Source organism: Pinus tabuliformis, chromosome 8, assembly GCF_031772625.1.
Source record: "Pinus tabuliformis cultivar Carrire ecotype Pingquan chromosome 8, CPIR1, whole genome shotgun sequence".
NCBI classification, from domain to species: domain Eukaryota; kingdom Viridiplantae; phylum Streptophyta; class Pinopsida; order Pinales; family Pinaceae; genus Pinus; species Pinus tabuliformis.
In genome coordinates, this window is record NC_142294.1 from 234,749,254 (window position 1) to 234,773,494 (window position 24,241).

General features: G+C 38.4%; 1 protein-coding gene across 1 annotated transcript in view; it reads left to right on the plus strand.

Moving 5' to 3' along the window:
* The window catches only part of LOC149234988 (allantoate deiminase 2-like), a 104,060-nt gene that overhangs the window by 20,094 nt on the left and 59,725 nt on the right, over positions 1–24,241 (plus strand). Inside the window, exons 3-5 of the mRNA XM_089372036.1 lie at positions 8,356–8,459; positions 8,552–8,636; positions 8,761–8,877. Of these exons, the coding sequence (XP_089228162.1) occupies positions 8,356–8,459; positions 8,552–8,636; positions 8,761–8,877 (306 nt within the window). The remainder of the gene's footprint in view (positions 1–8,355; positions 8,460–8,551; positions 8,637–8,760; positions 8,878–24,241) is intronic.

The window sequence follows — 24,241 nt, forward strand, 5'->3', positions numbered from 1 at the left end:
TGGGTTCGCGAACCCGGGGGTGGGGTTCTCGAACCCGTCCTAGGTTCTCGTCCCCAAGTACCTGATTTGGGTATGGGTGCTTCTAAGAAGAACCCATAAGAATTGAGTTCTCCATTAAAAAAGTTTGGGTTCTTTTATCTTGACGGGTATGAAGATCCTTGATGATGGGTACGTGGAACCCGAAAATCGGGTTGTTTGGGGTTAATTTTAGTTTTTATGTTAAAATATTTAATTAATTTAATGGGCTTCCATTATATTCCAGGTAGCTAGTCCTTCATCTTGCAAGCGGAATTGGAGTATTTATGCCTTTATCCATTCAGTAAAGAGAAATAGGTTGGGCTCAAAGAAGGCAAAGAACTTAGTGTACATTCATAGCACACTTCATCTCATATTTCGAAAAGACCCTAGGTACATGGAGGGTCCTTTCAAGAGATGGGACCAATACATAGATGATGCTATGTGTGTGGACGAGGAGATACAACTAGATGGCCTTATTAAGCTACCTCCTCAAGATGAGAGTGATTCCTACCTGGAGAGCATGCTAATTGAAGATTTGAGTGATGTTGATGACATGGCTTGAGGAAGCCATTGTTTACTATCAGCTATTTTTATTTTAGTATTTTAAAATTTCCTAGTTCATGTTTGGAGATGCCTTAAGGCAAATTTTGAATGTAGTATGAGAATGGACATATATCATGATTCTTATTAATATATAAACTCCAATTTGCACTTGATATCAAACTAGAAATTTTGAAATTTCAATGTGAATGTTGAATGTTCAATAATGTGCATGTTTAAATCTTTAAAGTTTAAATCATAAATATATTAATTTTCTTGTAAATTTGAAAAATATACAAATTCATATATATTATAGTTTATAAAATATAATATTTATATTATATATATATATAAATTATAATATACCCCTGAAGAACCCACGCACCTTGTTTCAAAAAATGACATACCCATCCCCGTCCCCATCCCCGAACCCACGTTTCCTGGCGACATAGGGTGGATCGAACCCCTCCTTCATGGGAAAATTATCATTGATCATTTAACATGTGACTTTTTCTACTACATTATTTTTTGGTTTTTTAGTTAGACTAGATCTAAGGTACTCCCTAAATAATATTACTATATTGTAAAAGAAATTCCTTCCCTCATCTATATAAATGAGGAAATTCCTCATTTGTAACTCATGGTTGCATAGCGAGGAGTATTCCTCTCTCGTAGGGCTTAATGAAAATTTTCTTAGTGCCATTGGTTTTTCAGGTTTGTTATGTGATGCATGTTTTGACTTAGAAGGATTCCTTTTCTTGGTTCCATCCACATTATTTTAAAGGATTAAATTTGTAGGTGATTCAAGATCATCACATGGCTTAGTGTGATCAATCTATTGAGCGACAATGGTCATGTGGAAGGGGGTGTCAAAGACATAGGTCTTCATGCCCCCTTTGTTGGTGTGAAGTAGTTGCCGCATCTCTTTTCCAGGTAGACCCTTGGTAAATACTTGGCTTATTTCATGCCATAGTCGATCCTTGGGCTGAGGGCAAACCCATTGAGGAATCCTCTCTAGTGGGTTCTTGACCTTGCATTTTACCTTGATTGGCCAGGAAGCCACCCATCTTTCTAGATACTAGTTTTTCCTCCCGTTGTCACTTGAAATGTACACCTAAATGTGGGAACAATTTTCAACCCCACAAGGTATAATTTTATGGCTCAACTCTTAGAGCAGGGGTTATCACCTATTCCCTACCCACTCCGTTTAAGCTCTCTCCTAGACAAGCTAAAGGGGTAGTCCCCAAAGATGATTAGACAAAGGAAAACTTGCTGGAACAAGTTCTAGGAGACTAAGGGCAAGGCAACTACTTTATATGAGTAACTTGATTTAAAATAATTAGCAAGTGAAATTATTAATGAGCAATGTGGATATTAAGGATAAATTCAATTAGATCACTATGGAACTTAGCAAGATAAATAAGATGATGGACATGTGCCTTAATAACAATGCTCAAATACAAAATGATATTTTCAAATTACTAGATAAGCAATGTTGTAGGACAAGGTTAGTATAAGAAATGGCACAATATTAAAATATGAGCAGTAAAATGTAACTTGCAAGAATGAAAGAAATTTGTACTGTGCTTCAAGAAATGCTCAAATAAAATATGACAATATCAAAGACAATGAGCAAGGAAATTTAATGACAAGTACAAGAGAAAAAATGTAATATTGCAAGTGAAAATAAAATGCCCACAATTAACAATGTGCCAAATGAGAGAAAGTTAGATAGATGAACGCAAAATTAAGCTAGGTGAGATGCAAAATCTTGGTTAATTTTAGTTAAACGCCTATTCTAAGGTGAAATCCTTCTCCTCAATTGTCAGAAACTAGTCTTAAACAAGGTTGTAAAAAGAAGTGGTGGGAAAGGAGGTTGAGGGCTCATTAATGATACCTACTGAGGACTTCTAACGACCCAAGTGCCTCTGTTTCTACAAGGGAATGCCCACAAGAGAACTGCAAGGTCACCTATTTTAACCACTAAGTAAGGGTCTAGCTCTTAGATTGAATGGTGAAGAAGGCTTGCCTAACTTTCTATTCAACCAAGCTTATGCTTGGAGGTAGATTTTAAGGATGAAAATGGATATGCAATGCTCCAAAATTCTCCCAAAATTTTGTACCGAAACCCTCCTCAAATTGACTTTCGCCCCGGGTGAGATAAATCATAAATGTTCCTCTATGAGCTCTTGGCCCCAAGGAAGAGGCTTTAAAAGAGATTGCGACTTCTTCTAAAAATATTGCATTTTAGTCAAGCCTTCAAGAATCGATTTCTTTGCCAAAATATCTTAATGAAACCCCTGCCAAAACACTGCTAGATCACTCCAAAAATTAACCAGGGTCAGCAAATAAAATTGAAGATAAGAATTAGGGCCTAGAGGGTTTGAGGCTTGCCCAAAAGATAGTCAACATAATTTTTGAGCCACAAAGCTTCAATCAAAACCTTGTCAAATGATGAAACAAGCCTCTCTTTGCTAGTGACCTCCACAAAATGATTTTTGATTTGCAAAATTAGAAGCCCCAAGCAAAACACCTTAAAAAAAGAAAAAGAAAAAGATTTGCAAAAAAAATTATTAGCTAAAAAATCCCTTGAAGAAATTCGATCTTGTTTGCAAAAATATATTAGGGTTAGTGCAAATTATTGCAAGGCAGAGACAAGCCTTCCAAGGCTTGCGACCAGGTGAGATTATGCCCAAAAGTTTTCTGCCAATATTTTTAAAACCATAAACTATTTTAAATCCCCAAAATCCTTTGCTTCGAGAGGCAAGGAGAGCCTCCTACACTTGCAGCTTCAATGAAAGAATTTATTCAGGTCTCCAAAACAATTTGTTTCCTCTTCAATCTTGAAGCCAAAAATCCTCCTGCAAATAGAAAACCTCGTCCTAGTATTCAGACCTGCAAAAAATGGTGAAGACAAACCCAAAATATATACACAAGATAAATAAAATATATACAAGGGTTATATACAAAATATTTACAAGGCTAATCTAAGGATATGAGGACACCTCTGCCATTAGATCAGTTAATAGGTTCTTCAAATAATATATATTCAATACAAGTACTTGAAAGTAAATGAGATAAATTTGTAAATAGATGATCTTCGTAGAATAAAAGGCAAGAAACTCCCTTCAAAGATGTCTTAGTGATAAGTCTTTCAGAAATCCCACTATGGGTTCTTAGCCTTCATGCCTCAAGTAGTTGGTTGGTTCAGCTAAAACTTCCCTAAGTACTTGAAATCTTATCAAATAAAATTTTCTACACACACACTTGAAAGATTTGTTAGATCCACTGGAATTGATTGGCACAGGGAAAAGGAAGCCTAGGGATTCAACTAAAATCCACTAGATCTACCTAATCATTAGTGTTTCCTCAATCCAAATAATAGTGCAAAATAATTGTACACTAGTAAATCCAAATGCAGATGGAACTAACAATATAAAACATTATTAGAACATTAAGCGCTAAAGATCAGAACAAAGTTACCAGGAGACTGAAGAAATACACCATAGCTTTGCCCCCAAAGACTTTTGCTTTTATTAATCAGAGAAAATATTATAGAGCTTCCAGAGCCAATTACACCATCCAAAGATGATCACAATGAGGAGACTTAGGCTCAATTTATAGAAAAATGAGATATCTAGATCCTTCTCCAAGTGGAAAACAGCTTAGGTCCAATAGGTTGAACAAATTTGACTTGATCTTGGCCAGTTTAATGCTTGATCCTCGCCAAAGTAATCTCGTTCCTTGATTTGCTTGAGAAAAATTCGATCTCCTTAGTTGATGAAAGAAAAAATTCGAATTTGTTAAAGAAGGCTTTGATTCTGATCCAAAAAATATTTTTTTCAAATTATTCTCCTTGAAAAGTCTCCATTTAATTTAACCACTTGGACCAAAAATTCGATTTTCTCTTAAAAAATGATTTTCTCCTGCGATTAACTCAATTTGTGGACCAACGAATTTTTCTTGGACCAATCTTCCTTGGGAATGAGTTCTTCACATTTAATTTTCCTTGGGAAATTCCATCTTCTCAGTAATTCGATTTTCCACTTGGAGAGAAAATTATTCACTCATTTTTTATTTTTTTAACTATTTTCCGGCTAATTATTTTGCCATTTTTTTGTCGGAAAAAGAAAATAAAAATAATTTGAGGGGATAGACATAATTTCAACCCTCAAAAAGTGTCTAAATGGAAATTCGAGGTGTAGAGGTTTTAATTATGAGTATTCATACCCCCATCAGCTTCTATAGACATTACATTTACATTTTACGTCAAAATAATTATGAAAATCCCGACCAGTGGAAAATTAGACACTTGGACTTAACCAAATTCTGCAAGACTCAAGACATGATCTAGTATGATAATTTACATAGAATCTATACACTAGGACTCACTTAAGACTTCACCATTGAGTCCCAACTCTAGTTTTGGAGTATGCTTGGGAGAAAAACTCCGCTAATTATTTGATGTTTAGGAAAAACACAAATAATTAGTTAAGATTAAAAATCTCCCTAAAGTGAAACTCTTTGCTGAAAATTCTTAAGCTTACCTAGGTGTGTTACATATCTTTATAAACATACTAGAATCATTTTACATAATGGCCAACAGGGTTGCAGAATTTGGATTTACAACCTTGACAAAACTGCTGAAAGATGATGATGATCTCTGGATGTCTGGCTGCATGATCATGATGGAAAGCTTAGAAAAAAATGTGCACTGCTATAGAGTAGTTGACACAGAGTGGTCAACACCTCCCCAATCCATTATTTTAGGAAACTGACCTAAGGAGGCTCATTCTTCTTGATATCCTCTCGTCCTAACATTCCCTTGAACATTGGCACTGGTCTTCACATCCTTCAATGACCACTATTTTCCTTTTCTTGCAAAAAACCAATTCACTCATTGGGGTTATTGGTGATCTCACCTTGCTCCTTATTGTTTATTCCCTGGCGAGTTTTTTATGGGAGACCCCCTTGAAGCCAGAGGAGAGCCGGCGTAAAGGGGCAAGGTAGGTCGTTGAGGTGACAGTGGGTGACCTATCAAGTTTCCACTTGGATTGTACAGTATGGGTTGGAGTTTTCATCACTTTAATGTACAAATTGAGCGGTAACAGGTATCAAAACAGTGCAATATACCTTCAATAAAATCATTTGTTAATTTTGGAGTGAGAGCAGAGTCATCAGCAAAATGCATATTTAGTAATTGTTCACCATTAGGAAGGGTGATTGACTGATTTCTCAACTCTGACCATGAATGTGACATGCCTCAAGTAGATAGAATAAATCATCAACTGCAATAACATATAATTGAAGATCCAACAAGCATCGGCTGCCAATTGACCAGTGAAAGAAAATCTGTTTGGATAGCTGTCCATTCCCACAGAGATTGGAGAAGAGAGTTTTGACTGGAATGATGAGGGACCACCCAAAAGCCAACCACGAGATCATATCAAGGATGAAACTGCACTCAATTGTGTTGTACACCTTAGCAAAATCAACCTTGAGAAATAGGACATTTTGGTTAGTTTCCTGTGCCCACTTGAAGTTTTCCCAAGTTATAAGATTGTCAGGGATAAAACAATTTTAATATATCTTGCTTTTTTGGGGAGAATAAATGAGGCACATTTGACCATGTGCTAAATAAAAAGTGCTTAAATCAAAATTTTACGTTCGTTGGTTCAACATATTTTTCACGTTTTATAAAACTTGTTTATAATTGATTACTCAACTCACCTTCCAAACACTAAATATTAATGCAATCTTTAAATCCTTTGTTTGAACATATATTCAATATTGCCTATGTTTAATGTTGTAGATGAGTTTTTAAGGCAACTGTGTTTGCAACAACATAAATAATTGGTTATCGTTAATGAGGTTTGTTTCATGTAAAGCATGCTCAATATCCTCGAGGATTCGGAAGAGCTGGGAAACCCATAAGTTTGTTAGTTTTAACTTTCATTTACTAAACAGAAAGCATTATCAAGTATATATTATCTTTACCGGATATGATGCATTTGCAGCAAAAAAGGCATAGATTGGTCTTAAATTTTTCTCTTTGGTTATTCGAATGTCCTAATGTTGTGCTATCGAGAAATACTTTTGTAACTTCTAAAAGTATTATTCTTTTGATTATTTATGGACATACAGGTATGATATATCTGTTAGTAGATTGACATTAATATATAATTACTATTAATACATGGATATATTAATAATTAGTTTACTCTTGAATTTTATTTAAATTCTTTTCATTATTTTATTTTTATATTTTGATTTTTTAATTCTATTCTTTAATAATTAGACATTTCATTTGAATAATGTAATGGGAACATTATTAATTATTTTTTACCCCTGAATTAATAGAAATATTATTAATTATTTTTTACCTTTAGAAATTTAGCCGTCGTAATTTCTTTGCATCTCTACATTATTTAACTACATTCTTAGATCAGACTCTCCATCTTAGTCCCGACGATGAACCACATTGGGCGGTTCGAAACGTATCGACCATATATTTTTGAATGTGATTTTACCGGAAAATTCTTGCAAAAATATGAATCACAGAAGCCTGAATTCATAAACTAAAAAGTTAATACAATGTAAAATAGCTATAAAAGCTCTAGCTTAAATTAACAAAATATTGTTTCTATACCATTCCTACCACAGATGAAATTTTTGACCAGGAAATTCAAATAAGTTTAGTTTGATGAATCCCTTTCTTTTCACAGTTTGGATAAAACATTGTCTCGTCCAGCCACAGTCAAGTTTAAACTTTAGATCCATGCCCACCAAAATAGTAATTTTCTATTTGCTTGCCTCTATTCCAAACATGATTATAAACTCTTTCTGCCTCCATTTTATGCTTTCAAATGTGCTGAACGAAATCGTTGAAAAGCTGCCCCTTAAGCCAGAAAAGTCTGCGACTGATCAAAGACAATTTGTGAATAACCTATAGATATATTATCAATAGTTTTAGGATACCATTTGTTTTTGAAATATAAAGTTCAGTATGCCTTTGTCTTTTTTGTTTTTGTTTTTGTTTTCTAGGTTATGTGAGCCCTGATCTGAATGGCATGCCTAACTTGTGGCTTGAATAGCTGCAACCCAGGGGCATCTAAGCTGTCAAAATCACCCGGGGTTTGCACCTAGCTTGGACCACACCAGCCCTTAGCATGGCTGGATTTTTTCCCATGGAGTTTCAAACCGGTTACCTTTACACCATGGAGTGCCTTCACAGAAAACCTTGTCACCTTCTGCTGTATGCCCTGTGGCAAGTATGCCTTAAATTTGAAATCAATCTCTTTCCCCTTTTTTTCAAAAATATAGAGCAAACTTGTATTAAATAAAGTTGTATGATTTTGTACCTATGTAGACAAGCCATATTAAAACCGGAAAACTATTATCATCATGGAATTGATTATTGCTATTAACAATGCATTTACATAAATATCCACCTATATGTTGTTGTTCTTTTAACACAGTAAACTCAATGAGATATGTGGCATTGCATGGTTATTACTGTTTTAAACGGTAACAGTTATCAAGCTTCACATTCATCATTGTAGCTAATCTGCTTTTATTGCGAAGTGATTTTACCTCCTCAAAAGAAGATATTTTTCAATTTAGAAGGTTGATGATCCAAGAAAGCCGTTTCACATGACTTTGAGAAACAAACTATTAAAATTTCATCTCCTTATGTTAGAAATCACTAAGGCATGTCATGCATCCATATGTTTCCTATAGAAGGCAGCTCACTTGTTTAATGATGGAATGTTCTGATTATTTGCATGCCGTCTACAGATTAGCGATTCTGACAAATACCTTCAACGCACTTTCTTGAGCCCTGCATCAATAAAGGCTGGAAACCTCATAGAAGAGTGGATGAAAGATGCTGGTTTGAAAACGTATATTCTCTTTTCCTTTACCTGAACTTTACTTATATGCAGATAAGTACAAGACAGGAGAAAGATTTGCTGACTGAACCGTAATTTTTCAGATGGGTAGATCAAATGGGAAATGTACATGGGCGTACTGATGGAGGAAATGCCAGTGCACCAGCACTACTAATAGGATCTCATTTGGTGATTACACTAAATTTGAAATCAATGTATTTTGTAAATAGTTATAGAAATACATGGTGTTCATGTCATATATTCTGTCCTGGCAGAATTAAAAAATTGACAACTATCACTTTGCCTGGAACAGGATACAGTTATTGATGCTGGAATGTATGATGGCTCCTTGGGTATAGTTTGTGCTCTAGCTGCAATCAAGGTTTTGAAAACTACCGGAAAAGTAGAAGAACTGCCTCGCCCAGTAGAGGTGAGACTGTGATATCACATCTCATTTCTCTACAATGCACACAAATGTTCAAAATCCATATACATGTACAGAAAGTACAAGTTGCCCTGGCTTAAATATGTCATGGTGGCTAAATTTCATGCACAAGAAAAAATTGCATGCATATGGTTAGAGCTTAGGCTTATGCATAGATATAGTTATTAAGTAATTTTTGTAAACTTCTTTACAAGTACTTTTTCCCAATAACATTAAATTGACCAAATCAATCTCTTGAACTACCATACTAAACTGATCAGTTATTTTCTAAGCATCTTTTTCAAATTAAAAATATCAGTTACATGTGTATTGTGCTTTTCAATCTTGAGGTCTTATGTGAGGTAGAATGCAGAATTTTTCTTGCTGCATAAGTTGCATTGATTTTTGTATCTTGATGTTGGAATAGTTTAGTTTTGTCATTATTCTGTCATTTCTTGTTTGATATGTTTCATCCTCTCCTGTTTGCATATGACTACCGAACTACATCCTTCCTGAATGCATGATATTCTCATTGTTGTTATTACCCTTTATTGGTATTAGCAAAGCATTATTTTATTCAATTTCGTGTATTTTACTTGCGCCTTACCATCAGTGCTCTTTAACTGTGAGATCATTTTGTAAATTCTAGTTAGAGTTCCCTTGGTCCATTATGAATTATTCTGCTCCTCCCAAGCCACTCTGCTACAATCCTTGGGCACTCTGAAGTTTGAACTACGAGCCAGGAAACTGACCTCATTAAAGAGATGAAGAGGCCTTCCATTCAGAGAGTTGGATACTTGAACATTTTGTTAACTCCAAGTGATTTTCTTTTTTGAATTAGGATTTAACTATAGAGAATTCCAAGAAACTAACTTGCTGTCCTACAAGTTCAAGTTTCTCCAATCATCCTTGTTAGTTTACATGTTGCTCCGAGAGTGTTTGAATTAACTGTGAGTAATGGCTTCATGGGAGAGCATTTCAAGAAGGTAGTTTTGTCTCATGGCCCCTTTTTCATCTATTTTGTCACTTGGACTAGAAGGGCACATTTGTTGCATTGAAATATGTGGTGTGGGTTAGTTGGCATTTGTGGGTGCATAGAAAGATGTGGTATTGTATACAAATATGTGGAGAGGGTGAGTTGGAACTTTTGGGTGTGTGCCTATCTTCTTGACATGTATAGAGAAATCCACTTGTGGACCTATTACCTGTCATATTGGCATGAGTGGTAAATTGTGATTATTATCACATGATATGTTTTTCAGTAGTAACTTGTAGAGATGATGATGAGCTTGAGGTGCATACCTCTCAATTTTTCCCAATAAAAGTGTATATTGATATAGTGATAGAGTGGTAATCCTATAGGATGTTGCATGAGATGTTGATTTTCTTGATTCATGTTGCCACCTTCATGGTGATATGCTTCTTAAGCATGATTTGTTAGATGGTGATAATGATCCTTGGTGTTATGTTGTATGTCCTTGAATTGGCTTGCTTGATGGTGCTAGCTCCTTGCCCTATGATACTACTCTTTGCATGGTTGTATGGTGTGATGAGATATGGCTCTTGAAGAAGTGTGCTCTACTACTTTTGGTGCCTCTTGAATTTCTATGATGATTACTAATGAAATAGACAGATTTTCAAGGAGTGTTCATCTCTTTGACTGTATTTCAATACACCTGAGGGTTTTGTTTGGGAAAATAGGGTATTCCATATAGGATGAACACCTTTTGTAACCAATCACACAACTAGTGTTGAATTTTCCTTATATCTCAGATCTGGTCTATGTCTAAACTAGATCATAAACACACTAAAGATATACAACTACAAGCACTTTGCACAGCGGAAATGTAAAATACAAAGATTTATATATGGCCCAAAACTACTTGTTATTTGTCCTTCAATAAAACAAACATAGGGCTCCCATACCAGGGATCATGGCCCTTTTACACCTTGATACAAGACTAGTATACAACAATATACACTAGGGCTTGAAGTCAGCTCCTTTTGACTTTCAATCTGCCCAAAAGAACAAGAACAAAACAAACAACTTACTTGCTGATGTAGCCCCTTCACAACTAGCCCGTTCAGTGCTTATTTTCCCTTGACTCCTGGCTGTTCTTTGCCTTCTTCACACACAGATTAGTCTTGTTGTCATTCAGATTGTATAGGCACTGCGACAACGACTCAGGTCGGGGGCTGTCACTGTGATCCCCAACCTCTCCATTCTAGTTGTCTTCCAACAACAGGGTATGGGGGGTAGTCTCCATGGAAATGTGAAGGTGAAGGACAAGTTGGAAACCAACAAGTCCGGGAGACACGATTGAGTGGCCTAGTTACTTGGTTAAATTTAACAAGATTAAAAGATTAGATTAGATTGAATTGTGAGACCAGTTCCTTATGGAGTCAACTTCTTTCTTATTATCAATTAAATGCCAAGTAATCGGATGGACAATCGCTGCTTAAATGCTTCACTAACCTAAATGAAATGCAAATCCTACCAACTAGGTGAAAATGCAAAATCTTGGTTAATTTTAAGTTAGATGCCTATTCTAAGTGTAACCTTCCTCTTAACTGTTTTGGAACTAGTCTCTAGAGTAGGTTGTGGGATGGAAGCCAATGGGAAGCAAGCAAAGGCTTGATTAACGATACCTCCCCCTGTGTTCCAACCACCCGATGCCTTCGACGCTGCAGAGTATCTCATCAAGTGGAAGAACTTACCCATGGAAGATTCCACATGGGAGGATGATAATTTTATACTTAAGCATCCATAACTACTCAAGCGTTGAGGACAACACTTTTTTGAAGGAGAGGGGCATGTTAGGTCCCTATAATACTAGATTATTCCCTCATTGCTATTAGTGTAGCCCCCTTATTGTTATTGTTGTGTCCATGTGGTCCCCATATTGTTATTGTTGTGCCCCGTAGAAGCCCACTATTGTTATTGTTTTGCCTTTACATTATTATTGTTATGTCGGCTCTGATTATATTGTGACCCCTTAGACTCTTATATATAGAAATGTGGTTTTTTCATTTGAATCATCCAAGAATTGTTCATTCATGTAATGTAAAGGAGGTTTCCCCCTCAAAGAGACTGATTTTGAAGTTGTTGATCTATATTTTCTTCTGTTTTGTGAGCTGGTCGCATAACAATTATCTTCTCTTGTGAGATTTTCATTTTCCTTCTTGGAGGACGAGTTTGGATGAATGGATGAATTTTGATGTTTGGATCTATTTCATTTTGTCTTGGAGCTTCATTATTGGCATATGTTGATGATTGGATATACTCTTTCTTACATGTAAGTACTATTTTAATGCTATACTTGTTATTTTCTTTTGTCACATGCATGTTGCTGGGATTTTCGCTATACTAGGCTGAAATTTACTGCTTTTCTAATGCGAAATTGTGGAAATTTGATCTTTTATAGCGTTGCATCATGTCATGGGCCATGTATGAATGAGTGAATATTCCTAGAGATATTTTGTGTCAAAATTTTATCTTGATAAGTCATCAAATATTGCAAATCGAAGTATAAAGACCTTGAAGCAGCCGTTCTCATGCCTTTTGCCATGTGAAGTTGTTTTTTTAAGGCCTCCTTAACTAAATGAATCCATTCCAAATATTGAAATCTCCTTGACCCAATCTCTCCCAAAGGACAAGGCACTAATCTTCCATAGGTTATCACTCAAAAGCAATTTTTTCTCATCTCTCTCTCTCTCGCTCTCTCTTTCTAGGCCTAGCCTCCATAGGTGACATAGGGCATTGATTTTCTCATGATTCACCCACCCAAAAAGTTTGATCTCTTGCCTACTACTATGTTGTTGTGTCTTTTAGAGGCCCTCTAAATTTGAAGCAATTCCAAAGGTGGGATTTTGAAATATTTCAAGCCCTAGCTCCGAGATCGATTCTTGCCTCTAGTTTCCCTTGGCTAGTGACCTCATTGGGATCATTGCATCAAAATTATCGAAAATTTCTCCTTTGATCCCCTTCTCCCCCTCAATTAGGTCAAACACACCCCTGGTTGATCAATTCCATCCCCTTGACCTAATTTTGGGTCCACTTGGTCCTGTGTGGTCCCACAACCTATTGAAGTTAATTTCACAAAGACCACTTGGAAACCAAGTTTTCACAAGGATTTCTAGGACTAGGTATCTTCCTTACAAGTCTTATCCTCAAACCCTAGCCCTTGAAATCCCCTTGGCCCTTCCTAGGGAGCCTTATACCTTGCTTCTCAAGCAAGCAAACCATACAATTGAGTCTCTCTTGTGAATAGGCCTTAGGAATCACTCCTCATCCTTTCATTGATCAATTCCATCCCCTTGACCTAATTTTGGGTCCACTTGGTCCTGTGTGGTCCCACAACCTATTGAAGTTAATTTCACAAAGACCACTTGGAAACCAAGTTTTCACAAGGATTTCTAGGACTAGGTATATTCCTTACAAGTCTTATCCTCAAACACTAGCCCTTAAAACCCTCTTGGCCCTTCCTAGGGAGCCTTATACCTTGCTTCTCAAGCAAGCAAACCATACAATTGAGTCTCTTTTGTGAATAGGCCTTAGGAATCACTCCTCATCTTTTCATTGACTCATTCATCTAGTGATTCTCTTTATACTAGGTCTCCTCCCATTGGTGAAAGTCCGTAAAGAGTAGGGAACCTTAGCTGAGGTGACAGTGGGCTATCGCTCCATTGTTGCCCTTGACTTAGCAGTTGCCCTTAGGATCCCCTCCTAGGACCGCTACTAGTTTGAGCGATGACAAGGACCATTTAGGAGAAATTTTTTCTCTTATGATACCACCCATGGATGGTGGGTTACAAAGCCTTCCACATATCATGTGTAGTGTTCTTCCCAGTAAGATGAGGTATCAAATGATCCTTTACTCCATCTAGGATGATCAACTTGGCCTTTGCATCCAACTCTTCAAACTCAACAAACTCTTTAGGAGTTGTTGGCTTAGCAATCTCCTTTTCAGAAAACTCCCATATCTTGTTCACCAACAAGACTAGCCTGATCCTTTCTTTCCAATGACTATAGTTGGACAACCCTTCCAACCTGTCCTCATACCTCAAACTAGCAACCAACTTTCTCAAAAACATTTCAATCAACTCCCTCTTAGACTTCTTGTTGTGCACACTTTGATTCAACTGTCCCTTCAAAGTAGCTCTGATACCATGTTGAGTTTTCCTTCTATCCCAGATCTAGTATATGTCTAAACTAGATCATAAACACACTGAAGATATACAACTACAAGCACTTTGCACAATGAAAATGTAACAACAAGGAATCAATAAAATACATAGATTTATACATGGCCAAAAACTTGTTATTATTTGTCCTTCAATAAAACCAACATAAGGTTCTCGTACCAGGGATCATTGCCCTTTTACAACCTATACAAGACTAATATACAACGATATACACTAGGGCTTGAAGTCAGCTCCTTTTGACTTTCAATTTGCCCAAAAATAGAGGAGCAAAACAAACAACTTACTTGCTGATGTAGCTCCTTTACAACTAGTCCTTTTAGTGCTTATTTGTCCTTGACACCTGGCTATCCTTTCCCTCCACAAAGAGATTAGGTTCCTTCCTGATATTTGTACAACTAGCTGCTCACATTGGCCTTATCCTTCAGGCCTCTTGTATGTATCAGCCCCAAAAAACAATAGCTACTTAGTGAATTAGTTCTTGAAGATCATTGCACAACTAGCCTTGAAACTTTGTTGTTCAAGTCTTCATTCATGAACGAACTTCACATTACCAACTCAAAAACCCTTCTCCTTCAATATATCAACCCTCCACATTGTCTCATAGCCTTATCTCCCTGCTCGAGGTACTTTACTGCGTCTATTCTAGGTCTAAGATCAATTCCGACGTCTCTTAGGGTTTCAAATTACCACAAAACTTCTATGTAACTTTTGAGTCCTTTCAACCTTCCATAGTAAGTAGATCTGAGGCTTGTTAGGCCTCTTTCCTGGGCTTCAACCCTCTCTCCTTCCACAAAACATAATGCGACCATTGAACAAAATTTCGGTAGGCTACTTCTTAATTTAGCTTGGACAAAACCCTTTGAGGGCACAAAAGATACAGAAAAATCTTGGCCTAGCTTTTGAGCAGACTTGACCTCTTTACATCACAGAACAGACCATAAAACTTGCTCTCATTCTAGTTGCGGTTGCTCCTTGAGGTCCTATAGCTCCTTCCTGGGCTAATGTTGATCACAATATGAGTTTCTATGTTGTGTCTAGACCTCTCCTAGGTCTCTTTAATTTATAGCTCTCTAATCATTGTTTTAGAAGCCCTTAACTCCATTAAAGGATCTCCACTACAATAATTAGAATAAGCAAATAGTTTCTTTAGGTCTCTAGCCCACGTCTTTGAGTCCAAAATCCATGAGCTTGGGTACTTAGCCCACAAAGTGGGTTTTCTCTCATAAGTCAAGTATGTAAAGAATTGCTGAACGAATTCCCACTGCAACAAATTGATGATATTTCTCATATTTGTTAAATTACTTTAAACAAATTACTTGCAGTTTTCTACAGCAAATATCGAAATACATACACTGCAGCCTACACAAAATAAATACTGCGGAAACTAAATACTGCACAGGAGAGAAATAAACACACACAAATACACTGTTATTTTTGGACAAACATCCCTAGAAAAAACCCAACTTGGGAAAACCGGTGCAACAGCTGAGGGTTTTATTATTATGCAGTAGTTTTTGAGTACAAATCTCTAGATGCCCAAACTGGCAATCTGATACAAAGAATAAACTGGCAAAGAGGTAGTGAGAAAAATCTCACACTGTCACTGGCGATCCAAATCTGATCCAGGCTCTAGATGGCTAGCCCCACGCTGCCTCTGCGTCAGCCTACGCAGATTTGCGTCACAATCTCTAGGCTCTGCGTCACCCTTCTCGTTGGTCGATTTGCCTCTAGAACTTCGACTCTCTGGCCCTTTGGTCTCACACCCCGACTTCTGGCACTAGATTTCGACTCTCCCAGCAAAATTTTGGACTCCCTCTGAAGCTCTGCATTGCCTCTGCGTGGCACTGCATTGCCTCTCTGAACCTCTCTATGCCTTCTCTGCCTTGCACTCTCCAGATTTGGAAAAAATCTCCTCCGGTCTACTATCCTTGCCCTTCACTGCAAGAAGATCACTCAATCTCTCTCTGACAACTCAATGCTTCTCTTCTTGAGAAATTCGATCTCTTGATCTCACTGTCTTGATGTGTTCTCCAAGTGCCCATCAAGCTCCTTGTTATAATTTCTCATTGGAGCACCAATGACCAAGATTAAAACATAATCAAAGGCTAAGATAAACTGAGAGATGATCCTCGTCTTCTTCTAGAAGATTCACATAAGATTTAATTAATACCCTTTAATTAATCACATTTCCTAAGTTTAGACTTAGGAATACATTAAAATGATTAATGATTTTAATTAAACCATCTCTAAGTGGATTTTTCCCAAATGATTTCTAGGTATTGTAGAGTGCATGTGTCTTAGCCTCTCTGCAAAATCTTGAGGCTAGAGCACATCTGATGCTATAGAAATCAACACTCCCTCTTAGTGAGGAATGTACTCTAGAGTTGCAACCCATTGAAGCATTACCCTATCTTTGCACCATCTCCTGCTGCGCTGCTAATGTCTCGCTGCTGTTGCGCATCAACTACTGCGCAACTCTGATTGCTGCATCCGTGCTATTGCTGGCCCTGTTGAACTGTTGCCAACACTGCATCTGCATTGCAACCCTCTCCAACTGCTATTGCTGCAACTACAACAACTGCAACGGAAAAACATGCAAAATACTGAATCAACTATGGTCAGTATGATGCATCTGTCACCCAAGTTCTAACTGCTGCTAGCCTCTGCACTGTCACTGAAGCCTCTACGCTGTTGCTAACTCTGCACTGTGCCAACTGCATTGCTGCCAACTCTGCTTTGCGCTGCTCAGTCTCTGACCTGCTACTAGCTACTACATTTGTCACTCTCGCACCTAACTGCACCAATTGCCACTGATCCATCCTACTACTGCATGTCTTGGGCTCCCGTAGCAAGGTACTGATTCATGAGGTAGACCTCCTCAAGAATCCTACTCATCCTGTAGCTTTATGGGGCTACAACTCAATATCACCCCACCTTACCCCTAGAGGCATCTCGGCGATCATGGCAAACTCTTCCTCCAATCTGGAGGACAACCTGTCGATCTCAGCAGATGTAGCTTGCTGATCCTGCTTCTCCTCTTTGTCCTTCTTTCTGAGAGGACACTGAGTGCTGTAGTGGCCCAACTCACCACACCTGAAGCACTTGATCTTCGAAATGTCCTTCTTTCTTCTGCGCTGCTCTTGTTGCCCCTTTGATGCAAGGGCCACGTCCTCCTCTTCCTTCACTTGCTTCGTCCCATTGTTGCTGCTGCCACTGATGGTGGCCTTCACCAGATCACGCCTCATCTCCTGCTGCTGCAGATCAACCCACACACGTTCCCAATCTGGTAGTTTTTTTTTGCCTAGGATATCCTAGATGAAAACTTGCCAATCTTCAGAAACGTTGTTTAGCGCTAATCGTACAAACTCTGTAGGCTGGGGCACTGATCCTACTGAAGTCAACTGATCTCGGACATCTTGAAGCCTAGTAAGGGGTCTACATGCTCCCCTTTCTACATTCTCGTGCATCTCAACTTCTCCTCAAGATACATCTTCCGTTGCTCAGAAGATCCTTCATATAGCATAGCTAGTGCCTCCCACATCTACCGAGCAGTATCTTTGCCAGCTATGTGAGATACCACATGATCTCGAACCCCATTGAGAATAAACCTCTTATCTCTCGCCATCTCCTTCTTTTACTTCTTAAGCGGATCTGCATCTGCGGGTACACCTACCACACTATCGACATAACTTTTGAGATCATGCTCATCTAGAAGGCAAAAAATTTTAGCCTTCCAGATCACATAGTTGGAGGCTTTGTCCAATCGATCTTGATCTCTCAAGCCAGTTGATGCCATCTCCCTAAAACATATGTCGAACTCCTCCTCTTCTCCTCTGCACAACTGCTACCTAGCTATTCGCACACCCTTCTGGAGTGAGAAATCCTGCACACAGCTACTGCTGCTCTGTTGAGAAAATTCAAACTTCTTAGCTAGAAGTCCCCTAAGAAAAAAATTCCCTGTGCTCTTCTCTCCTAACGCTATTTTGCCAGCAACTGCTGCAAAATGACTGTCCCAGATGAAGGCATGCTTTGCGTGGAAACTACTGCACTGTTCCCTTTGCCTCTGCGAATCTTCGATCCGGAAAAATTACTCTCTGTCGACTCACCCAGAGAAGTAATTTTCCAAGAAAATTAGCCCTCCTAGTCAATGGACTGCACTGCCACTTTGAGGTTTTGAAATGCTGCCTACACAATGTTTTCAAACTCCCTCTTCCACCTGCAACTGAGCTCTTCTGCTTACGATTTGTGCTCTGATACCATGTGAAAAATCGGTGACCCGATTCCTACTGCAACAAACTGATGATATTTCTCCTATTTGTTAAATTACTTTAAACAAATTACTTGCAGTTTTCTACAACAAATATCGAAATACATACACTGTAGCCTACACAAAACAAATACTGTGGAAACTAAATACTACATAGGAGAGAAATAAACACACATACAAATACACTGTTATTTTTGGACAAACATCCCTTGAAAAACCCAACTTGGGATAACTGGTGCAGCAGCTGAGGGTTTTGTTATTATGCAGTAGTTTTTGAGTACAAATCTCTAGATGCCGAAACTGGAAAAGAGGTAGTGAGACAAATTTCACACTATCATTGGCGATCCGAAACTGATCTAGGTTCTGGATGGTTAGCCCCATGCTGCCTCTGCGTCAGCCTATGCAGATCTGCATCATAGTCTTTAGGCTCTACATCATCCTTCTCGCTGGTCGATTTGCCTCTGGAACTTCGACTCTTTGGCCCTCCGGTCTCACACCCTAGCATTTGGCACTAGATTTTGACTCTCCCAGCAAAATTTCGGACTCCCTCTGAAGCTTTGTGTTGCCTCTGCGTGGCATTGTGCTGCCTCTTTGAACCTCTCTATGCCTTCTCCGCCTTGCACTCTTTGGATCTGGAAAAACTCTCCTCCGGTCTACTATCCTTGCCCCTCATTGCAAGAAGATTACACTATCTCTCCGGCAACTCAGTGCTGCTACTCTTGAGAAATTCGATCTCTTGATTTCACTATTTTGATGTGTTCTCCAAGTGCCCATCAATCTTCTTCTTATAATCTCTTGTTGGAGCACCAACGACCAAGATTAAAACATAATCAAAGGCTAAGATTAACTGAGAGTTGATCCTCGTCTTCGTCTAGAAGATTTACACTAGATTTAATTAATCACATTTCCTAAGTTTAGACTTAGGAATACATTAAAAATGATTAATTATTTTAATTAAACCATTTCTAGGTGGAATTTTCCCAAATGATTTCTGAGTATTGGAGAATGCATGTGTCTTCACCTCTCTGCAAAATCTCGAGGCTAGAGCACATCCGATGCTACAAAAATCAACAAAGTGCCCTATACTTGTGGGAGTACCTCCCAAGCTACACTTTTCAACAACTAGATCAAAAATCATAGCACTAAGATTTTTACATGGTCATAATCCTCTAAGAGGGAAACACTCAATGGCCCCAACCAACGTGGCCACTTGAGGCATTTTCATTAATGCAAGAGAAAAATTGTACATAAGATAGTTTGTCACAATTCAATCATCGACAATCACCCTGCATGCACTTTAAATAGAAATCATGGACCAATTGGGTGTCAATCCATGGATCAATAACCATCAATATCGAGGAGAATATGAGTCATCAATGTCGAGGGGAATATGAGTTGTCAAATCACTCATGTCTTAGAACATGTTGTGACCGTTGGATTACAACACAAATAATGCATATTAAATAAACACACTTTACCTAATAGACACATTAAACCAAGTTGAACTTCACTGACTCCCAAGTGTCTAAATATCGAACATCCCCCCATAAAAACAACTTGGGATATTATTGAAGGATTTACAAAGGTGACACAATAGGAGAAGGAGGAAGGCACTAGAGCCTCAATGACAACTTCTTGAACTCCTAAAATAGATCAAAGTTTAGAAAACTTTGCTTCTATAAAAGAATTTGTGAAAATGTCTGCAACTTGATCATCTTTGGAGGAAAAGAGAACTTTAATAACTCGATCATGAATGAGCTTTTTGATGAAGTGCATTTGTAGTTCACCGTGTTTTTTTTGTTGATGCTGAATTGGACCTTTGGAAAGCTTGATGGCATTGTAATTGTTGCACTAGAGGGTGGTTGGATGTTGCTACTAGAATCCAAACTCTAAAAGAATTTGTTGAAGCCACAAGACTTCTTGACTTGCATTAATTGTTGCTTGGTACTTTGCTTATGCTAAAGAAAGAGCAATAACTTGCTTCTTTTTACAAGTCCAAGTGACAGGTCTTGAATCAAAACTGAAAACATAACATGTACCAGACTTTCTATCATCAGGGTCTCTAGGCCAATTTGAATAAGTGAAACCAAACAACAAAGGAGCCCCCCCTTAACAGTGATATATCTGAAACTAAACTATATATTTTGGATATATAGAAGTGTTCTTTTTGTTGGTTTCCAGTGACTTTCATGGGGTGTTTGCAGATACTAGGCCCGAGGCAACAAGACGAACAACAAAGGAATATAAAGATAGCTATGAGTCAAATATAAGAGGCTAGCGGCTAACTCACTGTAGAAATTGGTATCAAATTTGAGTGTAGTGCAGGTGATAACAAGTTATACTCCAGACTGAAAGGGAGAAGGGCATGGTTTACAATATTCCATGTGAGCGTGATGAAGAAGGTTACAAACATACTTCGATTGGGAAAGAGAAATTCCTGTCTTGGTTTGCAATACCTGGAGGCCAAGAAAATAATGCAAATAGCCTAAGTTTGTCATTCCAAAATTCTTCTTAAGGCTTGATTTTACATGGGATAAAAGTTTAGGGCCACTACTAGTGAAAATAAGGTTATCATCATAAAGAACAAGGATTATGAAATAGATTCCTACTTTTTTGGTGTAGACATTAGGGTTAGAATGACATCTAGAGAAGTTGGTGTCAAGAAGAAAGCTATCCATTTTGCATACCATGCTTGAGGAGCTTGCTTAAGATTAGAGAGAGATTTCTTAAGGTGGGAAACAAGGTTGGATTCACTTTGAGCATCGCCAGTAGCTAGTAGGTTGTTCCATGTAGATTTCTTGTTGTAGATCCCCATGCAAAAAGAGGGATTTAACATCCATCTAATGGACCTCCCATCCATGTGAGGCAACAAGGGCTAGAATAATGTGGATGGAATTCATTTTGGTGACAGGGGCAAAGATTTCATTGTAGTCAATTCCTTCAACTTGAGAGAATCCTTTAGCAACTAATCAGGCCTTATGTCTTTCAACACTTCCATCTGATGCATACTTAGTTCTATACACCCATTTACATCTAACAAGTTTTTTTCCTTTTGGAAGAGGGGCAAGTTCCCAAGTATCATTCGCCATCAAGGAATGGTATTCTTCAATCATCGTTGTTTCCCAATCTAGTTGGCCTAAAGCTTTTGCAAATGCTTCTGGATCATGAGTCTTTGAAACTTTAGACAAAAGAGAGGAGGCTCATTGAAACTGTGAACGAGTACGATGTTGGTTTATAGGATCATTGACGAGATCATCAACTTCTTCTCATGATGAATGGACCTGTTACCCACTACTAGTGGGTGACCCCTATAGGAGAAATTTTCTCCTAGATTTTTCTTCAGCTAGCAGCCAACAACCCCTTATAGCCACCTGATAGCTCGATGTGCTACTATCCTCCACTGCCTAAGCCAATCATTATGTGCCCTTGATCATTTGTCATGGTTATATGTTTGAAGGTGGGCCTTCCAACCTCAAAGGTATGACTTTTCATTATGTAATTGGGTATTTATGCTTGCTTTTCTTGGGCACATTTGGGCATGGATTAGTGGGGGGATTCGGCAGAAAGAATAAGCCTTGACTTGTACTCCTGTTCCCTTACGTCATCTTGGGAGTTAATTTTGGATCCTAGTCTTGTGGGATCTCCTCTATGAGCTATTAGCTTTATGAAGGGAACTACATGGGAAACCCTGGTTTTGGTTGCGTGGTCCTGCCTTCCGACACGACATATTTAACTCCCCTCGACTCATTACAAGCCCCTTTTCACATTTTCCCATTTGGGTCCACATTTATCCATTGGTCCACAAGGTGTTAGCCTCTTCTTCCCCTTGTCCACACCTTGGGTCGGGCTTGGAACGATGCCTCAGAGGTTGACACAACTAAAAAGAAAGATTAAAACATAATATGGCCACACACAACAGGAAATGTACCACAAAATGCAAAAGATGGTCAGGACAAAAGAATCTAGCACGTGGGCAAAATCCAAACATGAGCTCTACCTCCTATCATTATGGCCATCACCATGGTTCCTAGGGCCCCTTTGAGTGCCCCCTACATCATTAAGGAAGCCATGATTGTCCCAACCCCTGGTGGGCGATGAATTGCCCCACCTTAAGGGGTATTCACTGCTACATCTTATGCATTATGCTCTCATCCCCTTGAGTCCCGAACAATAAAATCAAGAAAAATCAATAAAATGCATATGAAGAAGGGTGGAAAAACAAAGGCCAAGGTAACTCATATACCACGATTGCTCCCTCCTACATTCATATACCTAATGTGTGGACTTCCTTCATCATAGCTACCCTTGTATCATGGCATGTGGCTTGGAGCCTTCCCTCTTGCCACCACTCTATTCCATCATTATTCACATGACACCTGCCATATGATGGATGTACCATGGACATGTCACTCCCTTAGAGGGTGAAACCACCTAATAGGGTCCTTCACTAACCTCTCTTATCGAGCAAGGTAACACTTGTACATGTTTAAAGCCCACTTGGAAGGGCATGCCACTATGAAGTGTCCACTTCTGCCGTTGATTAGCGAGCTTATTTACTCAATTGCACTAATTTTTAATTGTACTAGAAGGTCAGGAGATGCATTGGATCTTATACAGGATTGCAGGTGGGTATTCATCTTGGACTTGGCCTCTTTATATGGGATCCAAGCCCTCCAAAGGGTCATAATGGCACTAGTAGGGTGAGCATTGAGAGCCATGGGCCTCTAGTCTTGCATACGTTGATTGCCACGCCATGGGATTGTTGAACACCACCACATTGGTTGCTTGTGCCCTATTTATATAGAGATGATGATGCACTTGGACCATGTTGCCCAACTAGCTTCACATTGCACTCGACACTTGGTTGCTGATCCAGGGCCTAGAGGAGGTTTTGTCTCTTCTAGGGAGACATGGGAGGGCATGTATCATCTTCTATCCCTCATTGATTGAGCATCGACTTGATCCCGAACCACATGGAGATCCATGAGACCCATTTGGAGATCACAGGGCCCAACTTGGGGTTTCGAGATGTTATGCAACATTTGGAGGGTATCCCCTCTTTCCCATTGATTTTGAGGCCCTCACTCTAATTTTTTTTTCACATGAGGCCTCAACGCTACCCTTCTAGGCCTCCAGGTCAGCCTAGCGCGACCCTAAGAAGGCTAATTCAATTTGTTTATTGAGCTATCATGGTTGGCTTGTAACCATGGGTGGAATTTTAGGCATAGGAGGGGCTTTTATTTTAGATTTTGAACTTATATGACATGTATAAATAAGTGAGAATCATTCTCACTTGGATTATCACACTTTAGATTTTCGCTAGCCTCATTAGAGGATTCAGACCTGCAATTTTGGAGAAGATTTGGATGTTTTTGGGATGCACTTTGATGTATGGATATATTGCTATCTTTTTGGAGCTTCTAAATGCATTATTGATGGATGGATATACTTCATATTGTCTAGTAAGTGCTTTTTCTTGTTGAATATATTTATGTAAATGTCTAATGCATGGAATTCTTTCTCATAGTGAAGATTTATGCCCTAATTTACTTGATATGGTGCAAAATTGTGATCTTGGGAAGTTTTGCATGTGTTATGCTTTGATGGTATGAAATGAATGTTCCTAGCGGAAAATTGTCATAATTTATCTATGAAACTCTATTAACTAATGTTAATGAAGGTAATTGTTAAAAGGGATAGTTAGGGCTTTGTCTTTTAGCCTCCTTGAAGGTCAGGTTAGCCTACTATAACCACCCATGACTCCATACTCCCAATGGTCTAGGCACTAGTCGAGTCCCTTGGTGGTCAAACTTGGATTTAATCCATAAATTTTCCTTCTTTTCTCTTCTTAAAATTCGTCCCTTTAAGGATAAGGAGGCCATCTAGGGCTTGGTGCGA